At 34.8% G+C, this 19,486-nt stretch overlaps 1 protein-coding gene and 1 non-coding gene across 4 annotated transcripts in view; both read right to left on the bottom strand.

Annotated features, from left to right (window-relative positions):
- Arhgap15 (Rho GTPase activating protein 15) overlaps window positions 1-19,486 on the bottom strand; it is a 586,717-nt gene that overhangs the window by 130,302 nt on the left and 436,929 nt on the right. For all 3 annotated transcript variants that reach the window (XM_074070670.1, XM_074070671.1, XM_074070672.1), the window contains one exon: window positions 560-694. In XM_074070670.1, coding sequence (XP_073926771.1) covers window positions 560-694 — 135 coding nt within the window. The remainder of the gene's footprint in view (window positions 1-559; window positions 695-19,486) is intronic.
- On the bottom strand, window positions 14,023-14,126 carry LOC141422841 (U6 spliceosomal RNA). Its single transcript, XR_012447560.1, has one exon. It is a non-coding gene; the product is annotated as a U6 spliceosomal RNA (small nuclear RNA).

Below are 19,486 nucleotides of genomic sequence, written 5' to 3'. Positions count from 1 at the left end.
CCTTAATAAAGTTACCCTTTAGAACAAACTTGCCATCACTTCATCTGATAGTCCACGTCCCTCAGAAGCAAGCTGTAGCTATGTGGTAGCATTGGTGAGTAAAGAATGAGCAAGCCAAGAGAACGTGATGCCTCAGTTGATGATTTAGCACATATATAATGACACATAATATTTAATTTGCTTACATTCCTTTTAAAGCCACTTTGTCTTCCAACTCATTGCAGTTCTGAAAGTATGAAGGCAGGTACTAGGGAGTACGAAAGGTGACCCTTTTAAGGCAGATTCCATGAGAAGCTACTTTCTCTTGAGGAAGCTTACTTAAATTTGGTAATCATAAATAGGATTCTACCTTTTTGCCAAATAATTTCTTTAAAACTCAGCTAATATTGCAGGGCCAGAAATAAAACAAGCCATCAAACCCACAAAACCCAAAATGGTAGACACAGAGCATTGGGAACATTATTCTCTGTGGTTATTATTATCACCATTCTTATTATTTCTTAATAATTCCACAGTGTCAGGCTACTGCATCAACTGCTTCTTTCTGTGGGGTACTTACTGATCGCCTCCACAAACCGCTCAAAGAAGCTGTAAGGGAAGAGCGGCTCAGGCAGCTCTCGGAAAAACATCTTCAGTGCTCCAGTGACAACGTGGATGTCCTCCCACTGGCTGTCGTCCAAATTCAGCTTCTCTTCTGGGAAAACACGAGGAGAAATGGAACAACTGGTTTTAATGAAACAATTACAAGACACTAATTATTATGTTAATGTTTGCCTACTATCATCAGCAACCGTTAACAGCCTTCTGTACCTAGAGGTTTGGTGCTGTGCATGTTTTTTTTTTTTTTCCCCCTTCTTCCGTAAGAAGGGAACATTTTCAATGGAATACCATCTGTAGGAATGCAGCTAACAAAAAACAAGAGACACAAAGACAGTGCCATTGACACAGTATGTCAGATACATTTATTCCCATAATGCATCAGTATGAAAATTAGCATCACAGCTCAACATGATTCAAAGCTATTTGGTTTTGAGGCCGAGGGGCTAAGAGTTGCCAATGATGGCCGGCTCAAGGGACCGGCCTAAAGGCCTTGCTGAGCCAACAGGAGACATATGCTAAACATGGCAATAGAAAATGAGTTATTGCTTTACATGTGTTAGCCTTGCTATGTACAAGGGAATAATGGGTAACACACCCCCTCTTTTTTTGCCAGAATATAAAGTCACCAAGGAATAGAATATTGAGCAAGAAAGGATATTAATTCCTTCTTACTGCTTCGAAATAACTTTTTTTTCAGTTTTCATCTTGGTAAGGAAAATGTGCCCAGAAACAATATTAGACAGACCCCTGTTGGCCTACATAGGCTATGCAAAGCCATCGAAAATGATCACACATTAAAGACAAACCACAAGGCTTACCAACTCTCTAGAAAGAACAGGAATGTTAGCTTGGGAAGCCTGAGTGAGTTGAGACATTGAAATACTAAAGAAAGTAGATGCCAAAAAGAAGTTCTTAGTAGAAATAAAGGATGCTGGGCAGTTATATCCTCTGCCTTTTCACCCTCAATATGAAAGTCTGGAATCACTCTCTCACACAAGAAATGGATGCATTAGTGTCTGAAAATGACATCTTTACATAGAATTACAGGAAGCAAGACACAAAGGCATTGCTGCTAATCCATAGGATTTGTCTTCTAAATGTGCAACATGGAAAAGATTTTGGATTCTGGGCTTTAAGTAAATGAAAGCTAATCATTTTAGACAACCTGGGGGTTAACTAAAAAGCTAAGAATCCTGGCAAGAACTTAACAGGTATTTGGTCAAGTGGAATTTTGTGTCTTTACTGATGTTTTGGGCTTAGAGACACATGCAAGCTCAGTGTTTGTTTATGAATGCTGAGGAGCATTTTGCACCAAAAATGTAAGAAAAGCTGAGAACTGTCACTGTAGTGTTTCTCTGCATGAGCTGATAGTTTTGATATCCCTTTAAAAATATTAGACCAGATCACTATCAGATCTTTTTTTTTCTAATGGACTATTTCTAGGGCTAGTAAATGATGTTCCTGCTCAATAGTATGTTTACAAAAAAGGGAGGAATGAGGTGAATCTGTTTATTTCAGATGGGCTATTTTCTTCTTTCCTTTCAATCTTCATTCCTTCCTCAATCATAACACAATAATATTATCCACAACAAAAATCAGCAGAGGAGACCTTTTTTCTGCACTGCAATCATTTTTGATTGATTGTATTTCAACAATTAGCCTTTTATTTGGCTACACACTATTGAAATAGGCCAATAGCATCTTAGCAGGCCAGCTTTAAACAGTCAACTGTTAACAATAGCATCAAAAAGGGAGACCTGATGGGGTTTACTGTCACTTTAAAGAACAGGGTTTTCACATTGTTGAAATCTGTCAGATATTTTGAAATGTCCCTCTCACTATGGTGCCACACCCCCTGCATGCCCTTATAATAAAATTGGTTTTACTCCTGATTAAATCATTTTCTCCCTACCCACTACCATACTTCTCATAATGGACCTGTGTGCTCTACAGCTGGTGTTCTTCCCATGGTACCAATTCTTACTTTATCTTTTAAGCACTTTGCTGCTAAGATCTCATGCAGAGTGCTTATGTTTTGTTAAGAGCTTCATTCTTAGAGAAATAGCTTAACACATGTTCTAAAAATGTTGTACAACTTATTGCTTAAAACACATTTAGGAAATGTATAAGTACTGTAGCTTTGGCAGTGAACTTTAAGCAGAAACCTAAACACCACACACACACACACAATCATACACACATAACTATTGCTACCAAAAATTTATCAGAAAAGTCCAACACAAAGTACCATTTGGATGAATAGGTTGGAGACTGCTAGAGGAAAATGTTCATGTAGGAGGGAAAAAAGAATGATTTTATCTTGAGCAAGAAACCAACAACAGCAGCAACAAATAATTGCTTAGCCAAAGAAAACGTCATTAATATTAGTGCTCTCCTCATAGTGAATGTGAAAATGGAATATTTCAATGCATATACAACAAAGTTTACTAGTGAATGCCACTTGCTATGTCCACTTAAAGTGCTATAATATCAATGTCAATTTGTGTCACTGAAACCAACATTTCTGCCATAGATACCTATGTAATCTTCATTTAAAGAAAAAAATAATACTTTGTAGCTTCCAACAGGTATCTTAAACACAGAATATGGAATGAGTCTTTTGGAATATGATAGCTAGTTTTATAACAAGTTTTTCATGTTCAGTATCCCTTATAGCTCAAAGGGTATTTAGGCATATTTTCCAAGGCCACTGTGGTTCATCTAAACTTACAGTTATGTCAAATAATATTCTCATGAAACCAACCATTCTTCCAGAAGATCTAAGCACAACCCTATCCCAGTGGTAGCAGGCATCACTACAAATACATTTGCATTTTGTTTTGGTGATCTGTGCTTTGAACGCAAGGCCTCATACTTGCTAGACAGGCACTCTATCACTTGAGCCATGCCTCCAGCCCTTTTATTCTTTAGTATTTTTTTGGATAGAGTCTCATGTTTTTTGCCTGGGTACAGCTCAGACCACTCCTGCATAGCTGGCCTCATAGGCACACTCCACCACATGAAGTTTATTGAGATGGAGTCTCACTAACTTTTTGCCCAGACTAACCTCAAACTGTGATCTTCCTGCTCTTCACTTCTTGAGTAGTTGGGATTGTAAGTGTTTGCCACCACACCTGGCCAATAAGCATTTTCTCACAAGACTGTTAGTAGTGATGATATCTTATACTTTTCCCTTTTCCAAAAAAGCAGGGTTTCTCAACAGTGATACACTATTGACATTTGAGGATGGATAGTTGTTTGTTAATGGGATGTTTTAACAGCACCCTGACCTCAATTCATTAGATGCCAATAGCACTTGCCAATGGTGATGATGAAAAATGTCTCTAGGTATTTCCAAATATCTTTTGGTGCTGCAAAATTATTCCTGTTTGATAACTACTATAATAGCACTTTTAAGTGCATATAGAAGTTACTCTGTAAATACTGGTTCATGATTACATAATATTTCAGAAAATGGAAAAATAAGACCCGTTAAGACCAATCCAGTAGTGAGGGTGAGGGAATAAAGGAAAATTATGGAGGAGTGAATTCAACTATGATACATTGTAAGAACTTTTACACACAATGAACTCCCAGTAAAAGAATAATAGTATAATAAAAAACTTATTGAGCAAAAAAAAAAAATACTGGTTTATGAAGTTTACCTTAGGTGGGCAAGGATCCAGAAAATTAGATAAACACAAACTGATATATCTTTAATTTGAGCTTAATAGTTAGTCATTATTAATTATTGATGAAATCAAAACCTTTTGCATAACAAAGTTCATATGACCATATTTAGAGTAATTAGTGTTTTACTCACAGACAATTATGTGGTGTGTAAACATACTGGGGACTATGCTATGTGTTTTGTATTTATTATCTAATTTAATTGATTCAGGAAGATAGCGAGATATGTGTGATTGTTATCATAACATCCATTTCACAGATAGGGAAAATCAGGTGTGGGCAGATTAAGTAACTTTCCTATGACTGACAAATGATGAAACCAGAATATGGAGCCAGTTGTCTCTACTATGTTTGAAACAACTCTATTCAGACATCATCTTGGCTGGCAGAAGAAGAAGGGAAAAAGGCAAATAAGCAATAATTGCAAGTGGTAGTAGATTGATTTTTACTTCAAAGAGGGGGATTTTTACATTTTATTCCTAAATGTTTTATCCTAGATTGTGTACTTACCTGTAAACTGATTCCAATCTTCAGTAATTACTCATTTATACAAGGTTTAGATTCTTATATGAATGGCTATAAAACAAATTGGTAAGAAAAAGAAGCTGCATCAGGTAGGGGGCAGAGGAGGAGCAAATTGTTATGTGGTGATGAGGTGCAGAGGAAATATGATAGAATGAAAAACAGATTATAGAAAACATTCCTTCCACACCTGAATTTACCATTTAATCATTGTAAATCTATTAATTTATTTGTGAAATGAAGATAGTTAGAAGGATAGCTGTTGGTTTCAAATGGGTAAACATATCTGAAAACATTTAGAAAGCATAAAGAAATAAACATACCCAAGATAGCACTACAGTGGGGAAAGTGACAAAGGTGTTGGAAACAGAGAGCAAATGTTGTAAACCATTCTAGTTGTTTTAGAGAACTTATCTCGGTGTGATGCAATTTGTTACATTGGATCAACAGAAATGTTACACACTAGAGTTTAATACCGGGAAAAAGTCTGGTTGAATCAAGATATCTCATAATCTTTAGATTCATAAGCTGTCCTGGATTCTCTTAGCCTTCTAATTAAGCTATCTTAATTTCACTTTGGTCATGACTTTTGGCTTAAAAGCACGTAAGCAGAATTGAAGATAGGTTAAGCTCCAGAATCCAAATGCTATGTGACTTTTATGAGGTCACACCCACTCACACAGATATCTAAATGTTTTATCCATACAAGGCTGGTTTGAAATGCCCTTACTAGAAGGGTCCTTAGTGAATTTTATTTTTTTAGGTGAAAACTTATCTATATAAGCAAAAATTATATTTGATAGAAAAAAATGACTATTTCTCCTAAGAAAATTTAGGAACAATTTTTTATTTGCAAAGTAGAGTTGAAAGATGGATCTTTGATAGCCATAGAATGTCAATAGTAGTTTCAAAGGGAAAAGGAGCATTTAAATATCACTTAAGACTTTAATTACCAATTTCCTGTTAAAACTTATTCTATAGATGGGTATGACTGGAAGTTGCAATATGAGGTACAATCTTAACTAGACACCAATTGTTTTAACCTAGTGTTGGTTGGAATGTGCTATGGATAATTCAAACTATTCAGAATAGAATACAAACACAAGAGTAAAGAGGTAGTTCTTCTTGTACATCGAAAAACAAGTGCTTTTTTTTTTAACCTTGTAATGTTTTCCATGACACTTTTAAAGCCTCTTTCCAAATTTTATTTTTCTGTTACAATAACCAAAAAGAGCAAAAGACACCGCAACTTTCCCAGAATATGGAGAGAATAGCTGTGATTTCATTAGTGCAGTGACAAGAACCCATTACATTGTGAGACTCATAAAGGATGTGGTATCTGCTCCCTGTGCAGATGACCATTTGGGACTCTTATCTGAAAGGCCTGCTGGGTACATGAAAGTCACATCAAGAATGACAGATGCCAGAGAGGCTATCGATCCAAAAAAAAAAAAATGTATTTGGCCATAAAATCAAATTGGAAGATTAGATATTAAAGTGGATAAAAGGGCACTGTTTATCTATAAGGATATAGCTGATGTTTAGTTTAGTGTTTAAAGGAGTGGATCAAAAGGAAATTGGTTGAATCATTCTACCCATTCAACCTTTCCTGTTGTGCTGACTTCTTAAAGTGACAGTTCAATTTGATTTCTAGTGGATTAGAGAGGTTCCAAATTCTCAAACCTGGTGATATAAACCCTGTGCCAAAATAACATGTTTCTATGCAGTCCTAGCTAAAATTCCTTCTATGACACCTTGAATGTGACACTAGGCTTCACTGAGGACATTTTCTTAGAAAACTAGTCCATTTGGCTAGTTAATTTCTTTGTTTACTTAATTTTTATTAAACAAACATAGATTGAACAGAAATTGGATACCAGTCCTGTGCTTTGTGCTTTTAAAGCTACAGCTGTTGAGTCTGTCTTATAGTCCTCAAAGGAAAAGACTAAAAATCACATTACTAACGTGAGTATTGATAAATCTCTCAACATTTTACATCTTATTTCTGTTCTCTAAAATTATATTCTACTCACCTTGAGGATGAGCAGGAACAAACTTAAGGAACAAACATGTTGCTCTCAAAATGTGTATGATACCTATTATGGGCTGCATTAGGTACCCCGCCCCCCACCAAACCCACAAATTCATATATTTAAGTCTTAATCCCCAGTACTTTAGAATGTGACTATTTGGAGATAAGGCCTTTAAAGAGGTAATTAAGGTAAAATAAGGTAACATGGCTCCCAATCCAATGTGACTGCTGTCCTTAGTGTTAGCAATTGGGATATACTCAGAAGACCATGAGAAGACAATGGAAGAACTGGCCCTCTAAAAGCCACAGAAGGAAGGTTTAGAAGACAGCATGCTACTATTCTGAGCTTAGACTTCCAGCTTTCAGAGCTGTGAGGAAATGTGTTTATGTTGTGTAAGCTACCTACTGTGCTAGCCAAAGCTGCCAATGAGAAAGACTTTGAGCAGAGGTCAATTTCACGTTTCTGGATCATATCTAAGCATCTCCTCAACACAAGGGCTATTCCACATGTGTGAAATACAGGAAGCAGTAGATAAAGCTGTGTGTACGATTCCAGGTGAATAAAAATAATTATATATGTCCAGAGAAAGGATTTGAAGCTGGAGTTCAAGACTGCTGCCTATTCAGACTCACCATAATTATTTAAAATTCTCTGCTCTACCAACATGCAGAATATTCTCTAGGTGGCAAGCAATGATTACCATTTTCTTATTCATTCTTTTTTCTAAGCTCAACTTCTAGAGCAGAAACATTTCATTGTTCCAATACTTAGAGACCATTTGAAACCATCACAAGAAAAATTTCAGTGCAAGCCAAGCCAATGGTCTATGACCATGGTATCTGTCAAAGAGAAAGAAAGTAGTTTCAAATATGAATTTTTATATTTCCAAATCACAGAGATTATTCCTTATAATTTATCATAGCAATCCCCAGGAAACTTCTAGGAGTCTTATGTTTGAAAATGGTTACTTTCAGAGGAATTGGATCTGCATACAGAATGGGTGCTTCTGCCAGCTGACCTATAAAACCCATTTTTATGTGGCCTTCCTGAAGTAAGAAAACAATCAGAAATTTTCTAAGATACTAAAACTTTTTTAAAAAGGAAAAGAAAACCATTTTTGTTTGTTAATAGCCAAAGGCATCTTTTGTTATGCTATGGCATCTAGTTATTCTACATACTTCATATTGTATGTCTTTGGAAACCATTTGAGAAGCTCAAGTCAAGTAAATAATGTCATAGACTAACTAGTATGCAATATCTTAGAGTTACTCTCTTTGAAGGAAGTAGAACAGTCTTCTACTATACCCAGCACAGCAAGTGAGTCAGGACAGAGAACATCTTATTTTTATGTTTCCTAAGATTTCATTTGAATGTAAATAATAACATAATAAATAGGTACAACTGAAACTTGTGAAGCAAGTACCACAGATGGAAGGTATAACAAATGTGTCATTGCTTTGTGCATCTTAAATTTATAATGGCATAACATAAAACATCCTCCCATCATAATAACTCTGTGCATAATTCTACCTTGTAAAATGATGTTATTGATATAAAGCTTCTCTCCCGGCTTCTAGATATTTTCTCTAGGCATCTGGAAAGATGTAATGCTGTTCAGGTTCTAACAACACCACCAAAAATGAACTAACTTTTTTTTTTATAAGTTAGAATTATAAAAAAAATGTATTCCATGGTACCAATATATCTTTCTTTAATTCCTTTCTTACTCAGAGCTTCCAACACTGCTATTTCCATTCAGTCAAAGGCTTTTTGTACTCTACAGACACTATACACAATGGTTCATTTTATTTGACTGTCTTCTCCAAATAGATTCTGAATTTGCTTGAATTCCATGAATGATTTCGTACATTACATACTCCAAAGGGCAGAGAAGCCTTAGGATTAAATTTCAACAGTCATTTTTGCAAGTTTTCTTCATATTGGCTCTGAATTACACCTTTGCTATTTGTTCTCTTCAAGTTATGTTACATTTTTGAGTATCGAACACAGGGTCATGTCAAAACATATCTCATAATGATATGTAGGAATAAATACATATATGTTATATAAATGTTTATGCATAGATAATGTTTCTATTGTAGGTATACGCACATAGGTAGAAGTTATTTAACATTGTACATTTCCTCATTTGTTAAACAAGAGTTTGTCAAATGAGAACTCCCAATTTTATGTGAGAATTAAGTGAGACACTGTGTGAAAAAGATCTAGTATAGGATTGTTATCTCGTATTAGTAAAGTAACTTTCACATTACATTTATTATCAGACAAACTTTGCAAATGTTTCCAGCAACTAATAGTGTTTACCTATATACATTGTTGATATTTATGGGGTTAAAAGTGGGAACATTGAGCAGGATAGGAATGTGGCTTTTGCTGATTTAGGAGTCTGTCTGGAAATATTCCATTAAGCAATAAAAAAGAAAAGGTAAAGTTGATAGATTAAGACATTGTTACTTTCATTCATTCCAAACATTTTATTTCCAGGTTAAGACCTATATTAGTGTATTAGTTGTATAAAAGATAGCTTAATGAAGAAAAGATTCCTAGCAATTATTGAGGATAATAATTATTTTCCCAAATTAGTTTAATTCATACAAATACTTAAGTAAATTTTGTACTTCACAGCACAAGAACAGCTATTGCTCTACAAAGATTCATAAAATAAGCCTATATGCGGTTAGGCAGGATAGCTAGGTCTCTACATATCTATTTCTTTTTGAAACCACAGAATAACACTGCCATTTAAATTTTGCATCTATGCAATTCTCTAAGTGAAGAATAATGATATAAGTTCTTTAATAGGTGTATGTATTACCAACTAATTTTGTGGGGGGATGTTGTAAATGAAAAGTTTTAGAGATTTTTGTCCACCTCAAAAGGAAGTCTACCTGCTTGACTCTAAGAGCCTTTTGATAGACAAGAAGTACTTTTTTGTTCCTTTCTATTGTAACTTAAGAGAATCATATTCATACAAATAATTCACAAGGTAGATTTTTCCTTTCTTTTTTTTTTTTATTACAAAGGAACTATAAAGACTAGTTAACTGGACTAGGGATGTAGCTCAGTGATGGAGTGCTTGCCTAGGATTTGCAAGGCCCTGGGTTCAAATCCCCATAGCAACCAAACAAACAACAACCATCCCCAAAAAAACCCCAAATGAAAAACAAAACAATAAACCCCTAATGAGTTAATTAATCAAAATACTTGATAACATGATATTTGAAAGTGTACATTTTAAGAACAGGGAATGTGCCATGTTTATTATTTTAAATTTTTTTACTATTTTGGTTGAAATAGGCTACATAATTAAAAATACATAAGAATACACTGCCAAATTCTCTTTCTGGTCCCTCCCTAACTACTCCGTTTACATCTTCAGAGGAAATCTACACTATTGATTTCTTAGGCACCTTTCAAAGACATTTTCTATACTCAAATAATATTATACTCTACCACTACTTCAAAAACACTCATAAAATACAATTTATGTTCTGTTCTGCAGTTTTATTTTTTCTGCTTGATGACAAATTTTGGAGATCATTCCAAATTAGGTTATGAAGATCTTCCTCATGTTTTTTTTTTTTTTACTGCTACATCTTTCTGGATTTACTTAACCTATCTTCAATTGTAGAATGTTTCCCATTGTGCTTGTGTGGATCATTCTATCTTAGATAATTTTACAACCATAACTATGAGAGTAGAACAAATTTCTATATCTGGAATTTCTGGATCAAAGTTTGTGTGTGTGTTGAAATTTTGATAGACACTTCCAAATTGCTCTCATTGCTAATACACTAATTTATATTAGCATCACAATATTTGAGAGCCTGTTGCTCAGTGGGGATATATAATCATTTCTGCTTATCACTCTTCTTAGACACTTGAAGATAAATTTTGCTTTTGATGTATAATAAAGAGTAAAATGAGAAGACAGAAACTTGGATTAAATAACATATATAATCCTTATTAAATACCAGAAAGGATTCAACTTCTAATGAAGTGAAAAGTTATAACAGCTGGTAAACAATTGGTGTTCAATAAGGACATGACAATAATTATTAAAGATAATAGAATAAGCTCCACTAAAAATTGTTTATAGTTTGATGAAATAAGAAACTAAACAGAGGACTTGGTAGAGTGGCTCAACTGGTAGAGCACCTGCTTAGCAAGCTTAAGTCCCTGAGTTCAAATTCCAGTGTCACCAAAAAAAAACCTAACTAAACAGAAATTAAGTTAAAAAAAGAACTACCATGCTGGAAATGAGATGAGTAAATGAATTAAATGATTGTATGTCCATGTAAGCATTATAGTCAATAGTATAAGGTCAAATGAAATTATTAATCAAATTAATATACTTATCAAAGCAATTTATGAACACCTGTTAGATGTCAGATGCCATGTTAAGTGCAAGAGGTATAGGTAAGAGGGCAATTATACAGACAAAATGGAGACTGAAAGAAGTTAAAAAACAGTGATATATAATCTCTTAAAATCATGATAAATTTCAAGTTATCTTTAATGTTACTTATGATTGAGTTGTCTCTTGGGAAGAAACTACCCCTTTTAATTTCATATTTGCTTTATTAATAGAAAGGCATGCTCAGTTAGTTGCTTAATAAGTACCTTTTTAGTAAAGATCATGATGGTGATGACTACAATGGCTGATCAAGTCTGAGGGTTCTCTATGATTTCTTTGGTAGGAAGACATCATTTGTTATGGTCTCCCATCACCAACTGGTACTGAGACATCTTTCCAAGTTGTCCAGGCAGTTTTGACATGTAAGAATCTTTCTCTTAGCAGATCAGGGATTTACTTGAGATAACTTCATCATGTACATTATGATGTTAGCACAAGAAAATAGGTGGAGGAAGCTAGAGTTGCAAATGCAAGAAGATGCAGGTTTTAGCAACCAGGTATTATTCTCTTCCTGCCTAAACAAACCTGTGGCACTAATTTCTGGGTCTTGGTAGTTGTGACACTATTCAGATAATATCCTGACTCCTTCTTACCTTAGGTTTTATTTCAGTTTTTGCTTACTATGTTTTTGATCCTCACATGATAACCTCATTATTTCTGGCACACAATTATAATTTAACTATAGTGATTTAACCAGAGGGTTTCTTCAGTATTTCTTTGTCAAAGAAATTTGTTCTCATTCATTTTTGTATCCATGAGAGCTTAGCCAAGTATCTAATACCTGATGCACTTCCTGTTACTAGTTAGGAATGTATTCACATCACCTATTAAATTTTAACCTCGTTTGACAGTAGAAGCTATTTAGCAAATACCAATGATAATGACAACAGACACATGTCCATACACAGAACATAATTTTTGCTTTCTTCTTTGTTCATCTTTCTCTTGCATAATATGTAACTAATATTGAAGACATAAGTAGGTTGTTCATTCACTTATTATTCATTCATCAAATATTTGAACTCAAATATGCTAAGTATGTTGTACTTACTGAGATTAAAAAAACTTAAAAGAAAAAAGCTATAGCTCCTATCCTCAAATATCTTGCATCACACAGAAAATTGGGCAAATACACAAAATGATTATAGAGCATGATAAATGTCGTATCTCTGTGTAGACTAATATGGCAAAGAAGAAAATGAGGTCAGAGGAGGCTTTCCAGATGAAGTATCACATTATAATTGTCTTCAATGATGAGTAGTCTAGTGAATGAATATAGGACGGGTTGGAAGAGAGGAAGGGAAGTGGTATAGAAAGAACAATGCAAGTAGATGTAGCAGTTACACCAAGGATAAAAGAACAAAGTGCATTTGGGAAGCCATAAGTTGTTGGAGAACACAGAAGCATAAATTTCATATCTCAGAGTCCTGAGAATGGGATAGGAGGCAGAGGGTGGAGCACAAAGGTCTTTATGATTGAAATTGGATGACTATAGCAGGACAGTGACAGTCTTAAGAAGTGTCTGGCAGCAGTGTGAAGGATGGATCAGAGTGAGTGTATGAAAGAGGGGTAGTGTGGTCAAAGAGACACAATCAGTGAGAAGCTCAGTTGAAAGACTCTTGTGTGTTAAGTTACAGTTCACTGTAACAAAATTATTTTAAAGAAAGTCAGACAATAAAAGAGATACAAAAAGGTATAGTGCTAAAATTATTACATATTAGATTTTCAAGAGTCTAGAAAACTTGTGGTATAGAATGTGTAAAGGATTAGAGTTCACAGACCAATTATTTTGTATCACATTTGTTATAAGTTCAAGGAAGTAAAAATACTGTATTTTCCAGAAGTTTACAAAGACCTGCTGGTAGTTTTAAAATGAGAATCCATATCTGACTGGTGATAAGACTTCAATGGTGTTTTAGTATCATGCATTACTTTACTGACTCTACAAAAGGGAATTACAATTAATTGGATTATGTTGGTCTCCACATGCTGATTGCAAGAAAGAAAAGTATGAAAGTGTAACTATCGCTAACAGGTCATATCTATCATCAACCATGGGATTTGCTTTTTTACTTACCAATAAGATTAATTTCTTCCTTACAATCTTCCAATTTGAAGTCACTTTAATTATAGAGTTTAGAAAACTCAAAGGAAGTGGAAAACCCATTTTTAATGTATTATTAGTAATTGACCTCATTTTTATTCATCTTTATGATGAAGTGAAAAGAAATGAATGACTTGTTTATTGTTTAGAAGATTTTTACTTACTTAACACTGCTTTGTAATCTTTCCTCAATCTCAATTTAATTAAAACATGTTTTACTGGATTTCTATAAAGTGCTAAACTCAGAGCTATGTTTCTGAGGGCTTCACAAAGATGTGGTCTCTGCTTCCAAGGAACTTAACATCTAGAAAAAGGAGTTAGGCCTACAAATCCCAAGCATCATAATGTACCTAAGTGGGTTGTTATGTTAAAAGCATGAACTAGAAAATAATAATAATAATAGCTGAGCCCTTCTCAAGCTCTGTTCTAGGTCTGTCACATACATTAATTCATTTTATCCTCTTGCGAATGTGTGTGGTAGGTACTGTTATAGTTCATTTTTGCTGATGGGGAAATGTAGCTTCAGAGATTAAGGGACTTGTCCAAATGCATTCAGGTATTTAATGGCAAAGTCCAGGCAATCTGACTCCATCTGAATGTTTGTCATCTCCAAATCTCATACTGAAATTTATTTGTTTATTATGAAATACTTCACACATTTCATTATCATCCTTGTGCAGGGGCCATGCTAATCTCTGACTCGTTCCAATTTCAGTATATGTGTTGCTGAAGTGAGCACGGATATTGAGATTTAGTTGTGACTGTAATAATATTAGGAGATCAGATAATATTAAGACAAGTGTTCCACGCTCATGGATGGGACTGATGCCATTAGAAAAGGGTGCATTTTGTCCCCTTTGCTCTCTCTTTGCCCTTCTAGATTCTTCCAGAAGCCCTTGCCAGGTGCTTGCACCTTGACTTTAGACTTCCCAGCTTCGAGAATTCTGAGCCAGTTAATATCTGCTCATTTAAAATTTCTAAGTCTGTGGTATTCTATGACAGTAGCATAAAATGGATGAAGACAATCTGAAACTTTAATGCCTTCACTACCATGAAGTATAGACTGGTTCATTCTGACAGCAAGGGCAGTAATGAATGTATAGGATTTTGATGGATTGAGATGGATAAAGAAGGATGTGCTAAACCATGGTTATTCAGATATAGTCCCAGAACCAGCTGTATTAGCATCACCTAGGACATTATTTGAAATGCAAATGATCAAGACCTACTTAAGTCCCAGATATCTGAATCTCTGAAGTGCACTAAGGGTTTCTGATTTAACAAGTCCTCTGGGTGATTCTGATGCATGTTAAAGTCTGAGAACCAGTATTCTAGTAAAGAGATGTGCAATATATCAAAGTTTGATTATTGGGAAGAGGCCTCTTTAGGTCTAGTGTAAGGTAGATTATGAAGTATAATTAGATCTTAGCTTAGAGGTCAGTAAAAAGCCTTATTTGCCATTAGAAGAGGTTTAGTGTTCATTAGAAATAAGAGAACCTTCAAATTTTTTGGTGGAGAAGTACCATCTAGACTGTATTCTGTGAAGGTAAGTTTGTTTGAACAATAATGACTCATTTGAGAGTTGAGGTTTAACAGGCAAATTAGCTAGGAGTCTATTACAGTAGTCCAGGCTAGACACCATGAAGGCTGTAACTAAGTTTTTAAAAATGCAGAGAAGAGGCTGAGCGTGTGAAACCTTACAGTTGGAAGTAGGAATGAGAGAAGGAAGATAGGATCCAATAAAACTATTGTTTGTAGCCAGAATGGATGTTGTCCTGATGCATTTATCTCAGATAGGATACTTGAGAAAAATTAGCCAGAATTTTCATTTTCTTTTTTCAATTTGTTTTTGCCCTGAAGACGCCCGTGAGTTTAGTATGGGGCTGCTAATGACATTTCCATGTGGCAATGTCAAGAAGATATTTGGAAATTTGAGTATGGAGTTTAGCAAAGGAAAAATTGGATAGATGAATTTGAGAATTAGCATAGAAGTGAAAGTTAAGTAATAATATTAGTAAAACAGCAATATAACGACTACAACAATAACAACAAAAGCCATTAACATCTACCATATGCCAGTCACTTTGGTTGGCACTTTACATACATGAATGTATTTAACTTCCATAGAAACCAAACAAGATTCTTGCTGTTTGATCAGTTTATAAGTGAGGATGGCAGTACTGGGGAAATTAAGTAACTTGTCCAAGTTCATAAAGGAAGTTAGTGTCACAGCTAAGTTTATAATACTAATTTCTCATTTCCCAATAGTTTTGCAAGGTTGCCTAAACCAATTAGGGAGGAAAGCAATCATATGGAAGCATATAAAGCAAGAAGAGAAAAGGTATTATTCAAATTTTTGTCTGGGAAATGAGAATGATTTGTTTTCTTCAAGAGGTTTATAAGCAAACTGCTGGAGATCATGGTTTAAAGGAAATATCTAGCAAACATGGGTTGCTACATTAATAACATATTTCCAATGGAAACAAATCGGCTTGTTTGACAAGGTAATGTCCACTAGTGACTTGTCTCTAATGGAGTGGCATTAATCTTAAGTATACTGAACAAGTCACATGTGGTCTGCAATTCAAATTATCTGTGCTGAAGACCACAGCCCCTACTAACCCAAGCAATGTGATATGTTGCAATGAGTAACAATTACTGCGGTGTAAATTTTGTAAGGCAAAACATACCTAAATTTGAGAGACATGAAACACGTGTATTGGTTTGTTCCATGCTCAATAGTTATGTCTAAACAATGAAGCTGACAACAGTACTTTTGCTATCAAATTACAGTTGGTCAAGTACAGAAAAACCCATCCGATTTATACCTCTCTGTCTTGGTCCAAAAAGCTTAGGAAGGCAGTACTAAATTATGAATGCTGGTTCAAGGCATAAAATTATCTTATAAACATTATGAAAATCTAGGTTACATTTCCTTTACTGAACAGAGCTATTTTTAAGTAGTAGAACAGCATACGTTAATTTGGATGTGTGATTAAGGCACTCAAATAAACCTCCATGGGACATATATTTATATTTATATACTGAACATACCTTTGTCATATATTTTAAGAGTAAGTGTTTAGTTCCATGGCCCTAACTTACCATTAGGCTTGAAATTTGACCTCACTCAGACCCTGGGAGTCTGCTCCCATTAAACTGATGGACTTGCTATTCCCAAACAAGAACTGTGCTTTGTAACCATTTTTGTTTCTTGCTCATTCTTGACCTAAACTGTTGTAACCTATCATACCAATTCTTAATTTTTCCTGTTTTATTTTTATTCTTGACTGACACATAATAATTGTTTTAACAGTAGTTCTTGGTTAGGAGATTATCAATTCCTTAAAACTCAAAAGAAGCTTTCACATTCCAGGAATCTTGCCTAGAGCAATCTACTTTCCTGTGAATGGGTACATTTATTGCCTATGATGCTAATGTGACTATTAAGCATGAACAATCAAAGCATTCTTGCAGTGTCTCTTGCCCTTTGCTATGCTGCAGGTACTTCTCATTGGCCCAAACTAGTTGGGAGAATTTTGCAAGAGGGCCTTAGTCATGACATATTAGATCCTGGGTTCTGAGCAGAACAGTGAAGAGTAGAGGATAGATGTGTCTAAGAAGGAAAACAGAACATTATAAGCATATCTATTCAGTATTGTGTGTTGAAACGTAGAAAGCCAGTTGCCCAGAGTAATATTACAGAACCTCAAAATAATATAACCTGGTTTTGAATTTTGTAGAAGCTAGAAAGCCTTCTACCAGAAGGGTAGGTATGGGAGGGACAAAAATCTTTTGTGTGAGGCCATCCCTAACATCCTTAATCCTATACAAAAACACATGAACATGCATTTATTTCAATGTGTAATTATTGACATAAACACAGCTGCTCTCTATGTTAAAGGAACATTAAACTCACAAAAGCATGGAAATCCCTACTTAGAGTGCCTATGCCATTCTTAACTTGCCTTGTTGTGCCCAGATGCTGCACATATTTTGCTACCATTTAAAAGGTTGATATGCAAAAACAAAAAGGTGGTAGAAAAATTAACTGAAGAGTGGATTGAGCCAGTAGAGTTGTCTTATTCTTAAATTGCATTATGCACTAATCTCCATAATGTCTAGGCACAACAAAACAAATTAAGAATTAAAGAAGAGATAATTTGACTATGGATTTCTGAATTTGGGGGCAAGAAAGCTGTACATGTAAAGATACACAAGACACATACAGCCAAAACATAATACTGAAATTGTGTAGTTTATGTAAAACTTAAAATAAATAAAGATTTACACTTCCCTTTAGATCCAGAAATACATGAAAAGTTGCAAGGCAGCCCACAACAAAGCAATTGACAAGAAAGATAGCATCTGCTTTTCTGTTTATTCAAGCTGAAGTTTTTCATTCTAAATGCAAGCAGTGCTTCCCAAGTTAACATAATTAACTCATGACAATCCTGAAACATCATAATATAAAATACAGATGGAAATTCAAAGCTTTAAAAATGTCAGCTAACTGCATCAGGATTATCACTTTTTTTTAAAAAAGTGAACAAACCATAATGCTAATTAAAACAGGTGTTTTTATTTCAAACCCTTTTGCATGCTATGAAATTACAACCAGGGTTATTTATTTATTAGTCTGTTGTGAAACATACATCTTGGAAAAAAGGGGATCTGTGAAAACAACAAAGTAAAAAGATAAAAAGAATGACACTCAGCACTGCTTTCTGACACAATAGAGGACCAGTCCTTCAATTAGTTAGTAATTTCCGTGTGACTACTTGACAGAATCTACTAATTGTTAATCTTCCACTAACTATTGCTTTACATAATTAATTATATTCAAATAAAAACAACAAAGACATGTGGGCCATTTGCCCTTTTGAGAATTTTTTTTTCACAAACTGGTTCTGCTTACTGACAATATTTCTAGTATGAAAAGATATTAATCTCACAGGAGCAAACACATAAAAATATTAGCACACTCTGTCTTTTACCTTGCTTACAAGAGCACAAATCCAGCAACTACCCCACCCACAAAGAACAATAACAACAAAAACAAAAAAATAGGAAAGCTACTATATTACACAAATTCATCCTTGAAACAATTCAAAACAACCAAAGTCTTTTGAGTTAGGATCTTTCCTATCAATTTAGAATTGCATAAGATTCAGAGTAAGCTGTCCAGAGGTCAAGAATCATTCATCATTAGTTGAAGTGACATTTTCGACCCTTCATATTGCAGCTGCTAAGAAGGGAGGGAGAAAGGTATTCTTTGGAAGGCAAAAACAAGACAGAGAGCACAATCCTTGCTCTATCTACAGAAGAGAAAACAAGGTACCTCTCTGTCAGCATGATAATATGCTTAAAGTTGGTGGTGTCATTCTTCCCTAACCTCGGAGTCACTAAGCACATGGCAGCTGCATTCCTCCACTTATGAGTTCTGGTGGAGATCTGTATTAACCATTTTAGATGTAAATGAAGTCCTTCAATGGGGTGGAGAACATAGCTTTGTGAGCTGAAATGATGATTTATATCCAAATTCTATCTTGTTTTCCAGAGATTGCTACTTGTTAACAAGGCTACCCTTGTTCTTGTGGCATCCTTCAGGCATTAAGAAAAAAAGAAAATTCTGGGAAGTCAAGTATGATCACTTTTGAAACTGCAAAACAGCATTCCAAAGCCTTGCACAAATGTACTGGTCAGTTTAGGACCTCTGAAGCTTTGCAGTTCACAAATGAAAGATCTCACTCTTTCTCTTTTGTGAGATGCTTCTTTTCTCTGAAACATTAAGGTTAGGACAGGAAATGGGAGCAATTAAAATGAAAAAGCAATCGGGAAAAACAATAAATAGCTAACATTTAAATGACTAATAATTCATAGGGCTTTTGATAAAACATAGATGTTTACAAAATCATAAGAAGTGTCTGAGTTCTACATTATCAGGGTCATTTGCCCTAAGAAGCAAAGTTTCTCTGGCAAGTGTCCTAAGTTCACAGGTAAAACAGAGAAAGGAGTGTGATCTGGACATTTCTGCTAAGTAAGACTCTCTGGTCCTGTCTTTGAGGTGTCCGCGTAGATCCTTCTCTACTGAAAAGG

Source organism: Castor canadensis, chromosome 4 (genome assembly GCF_047511655.1).
Source record: "Castor canadensis chromosome 4, mCasCan1.hap1v2, whole genome shotgun sequence".
In the NCBI taxonomy this organism is placed as follows: domain Eukaryota; kingdom Metazoa; phylum Chordata; class Mammalia; order Rodentia; family Castoridae; genus Castor; species Castor canadensis.
Note: the sequence above shows the minus strand (reverse complement) of the source record. Positions and strands in the feature narration are given on the sequence as shown.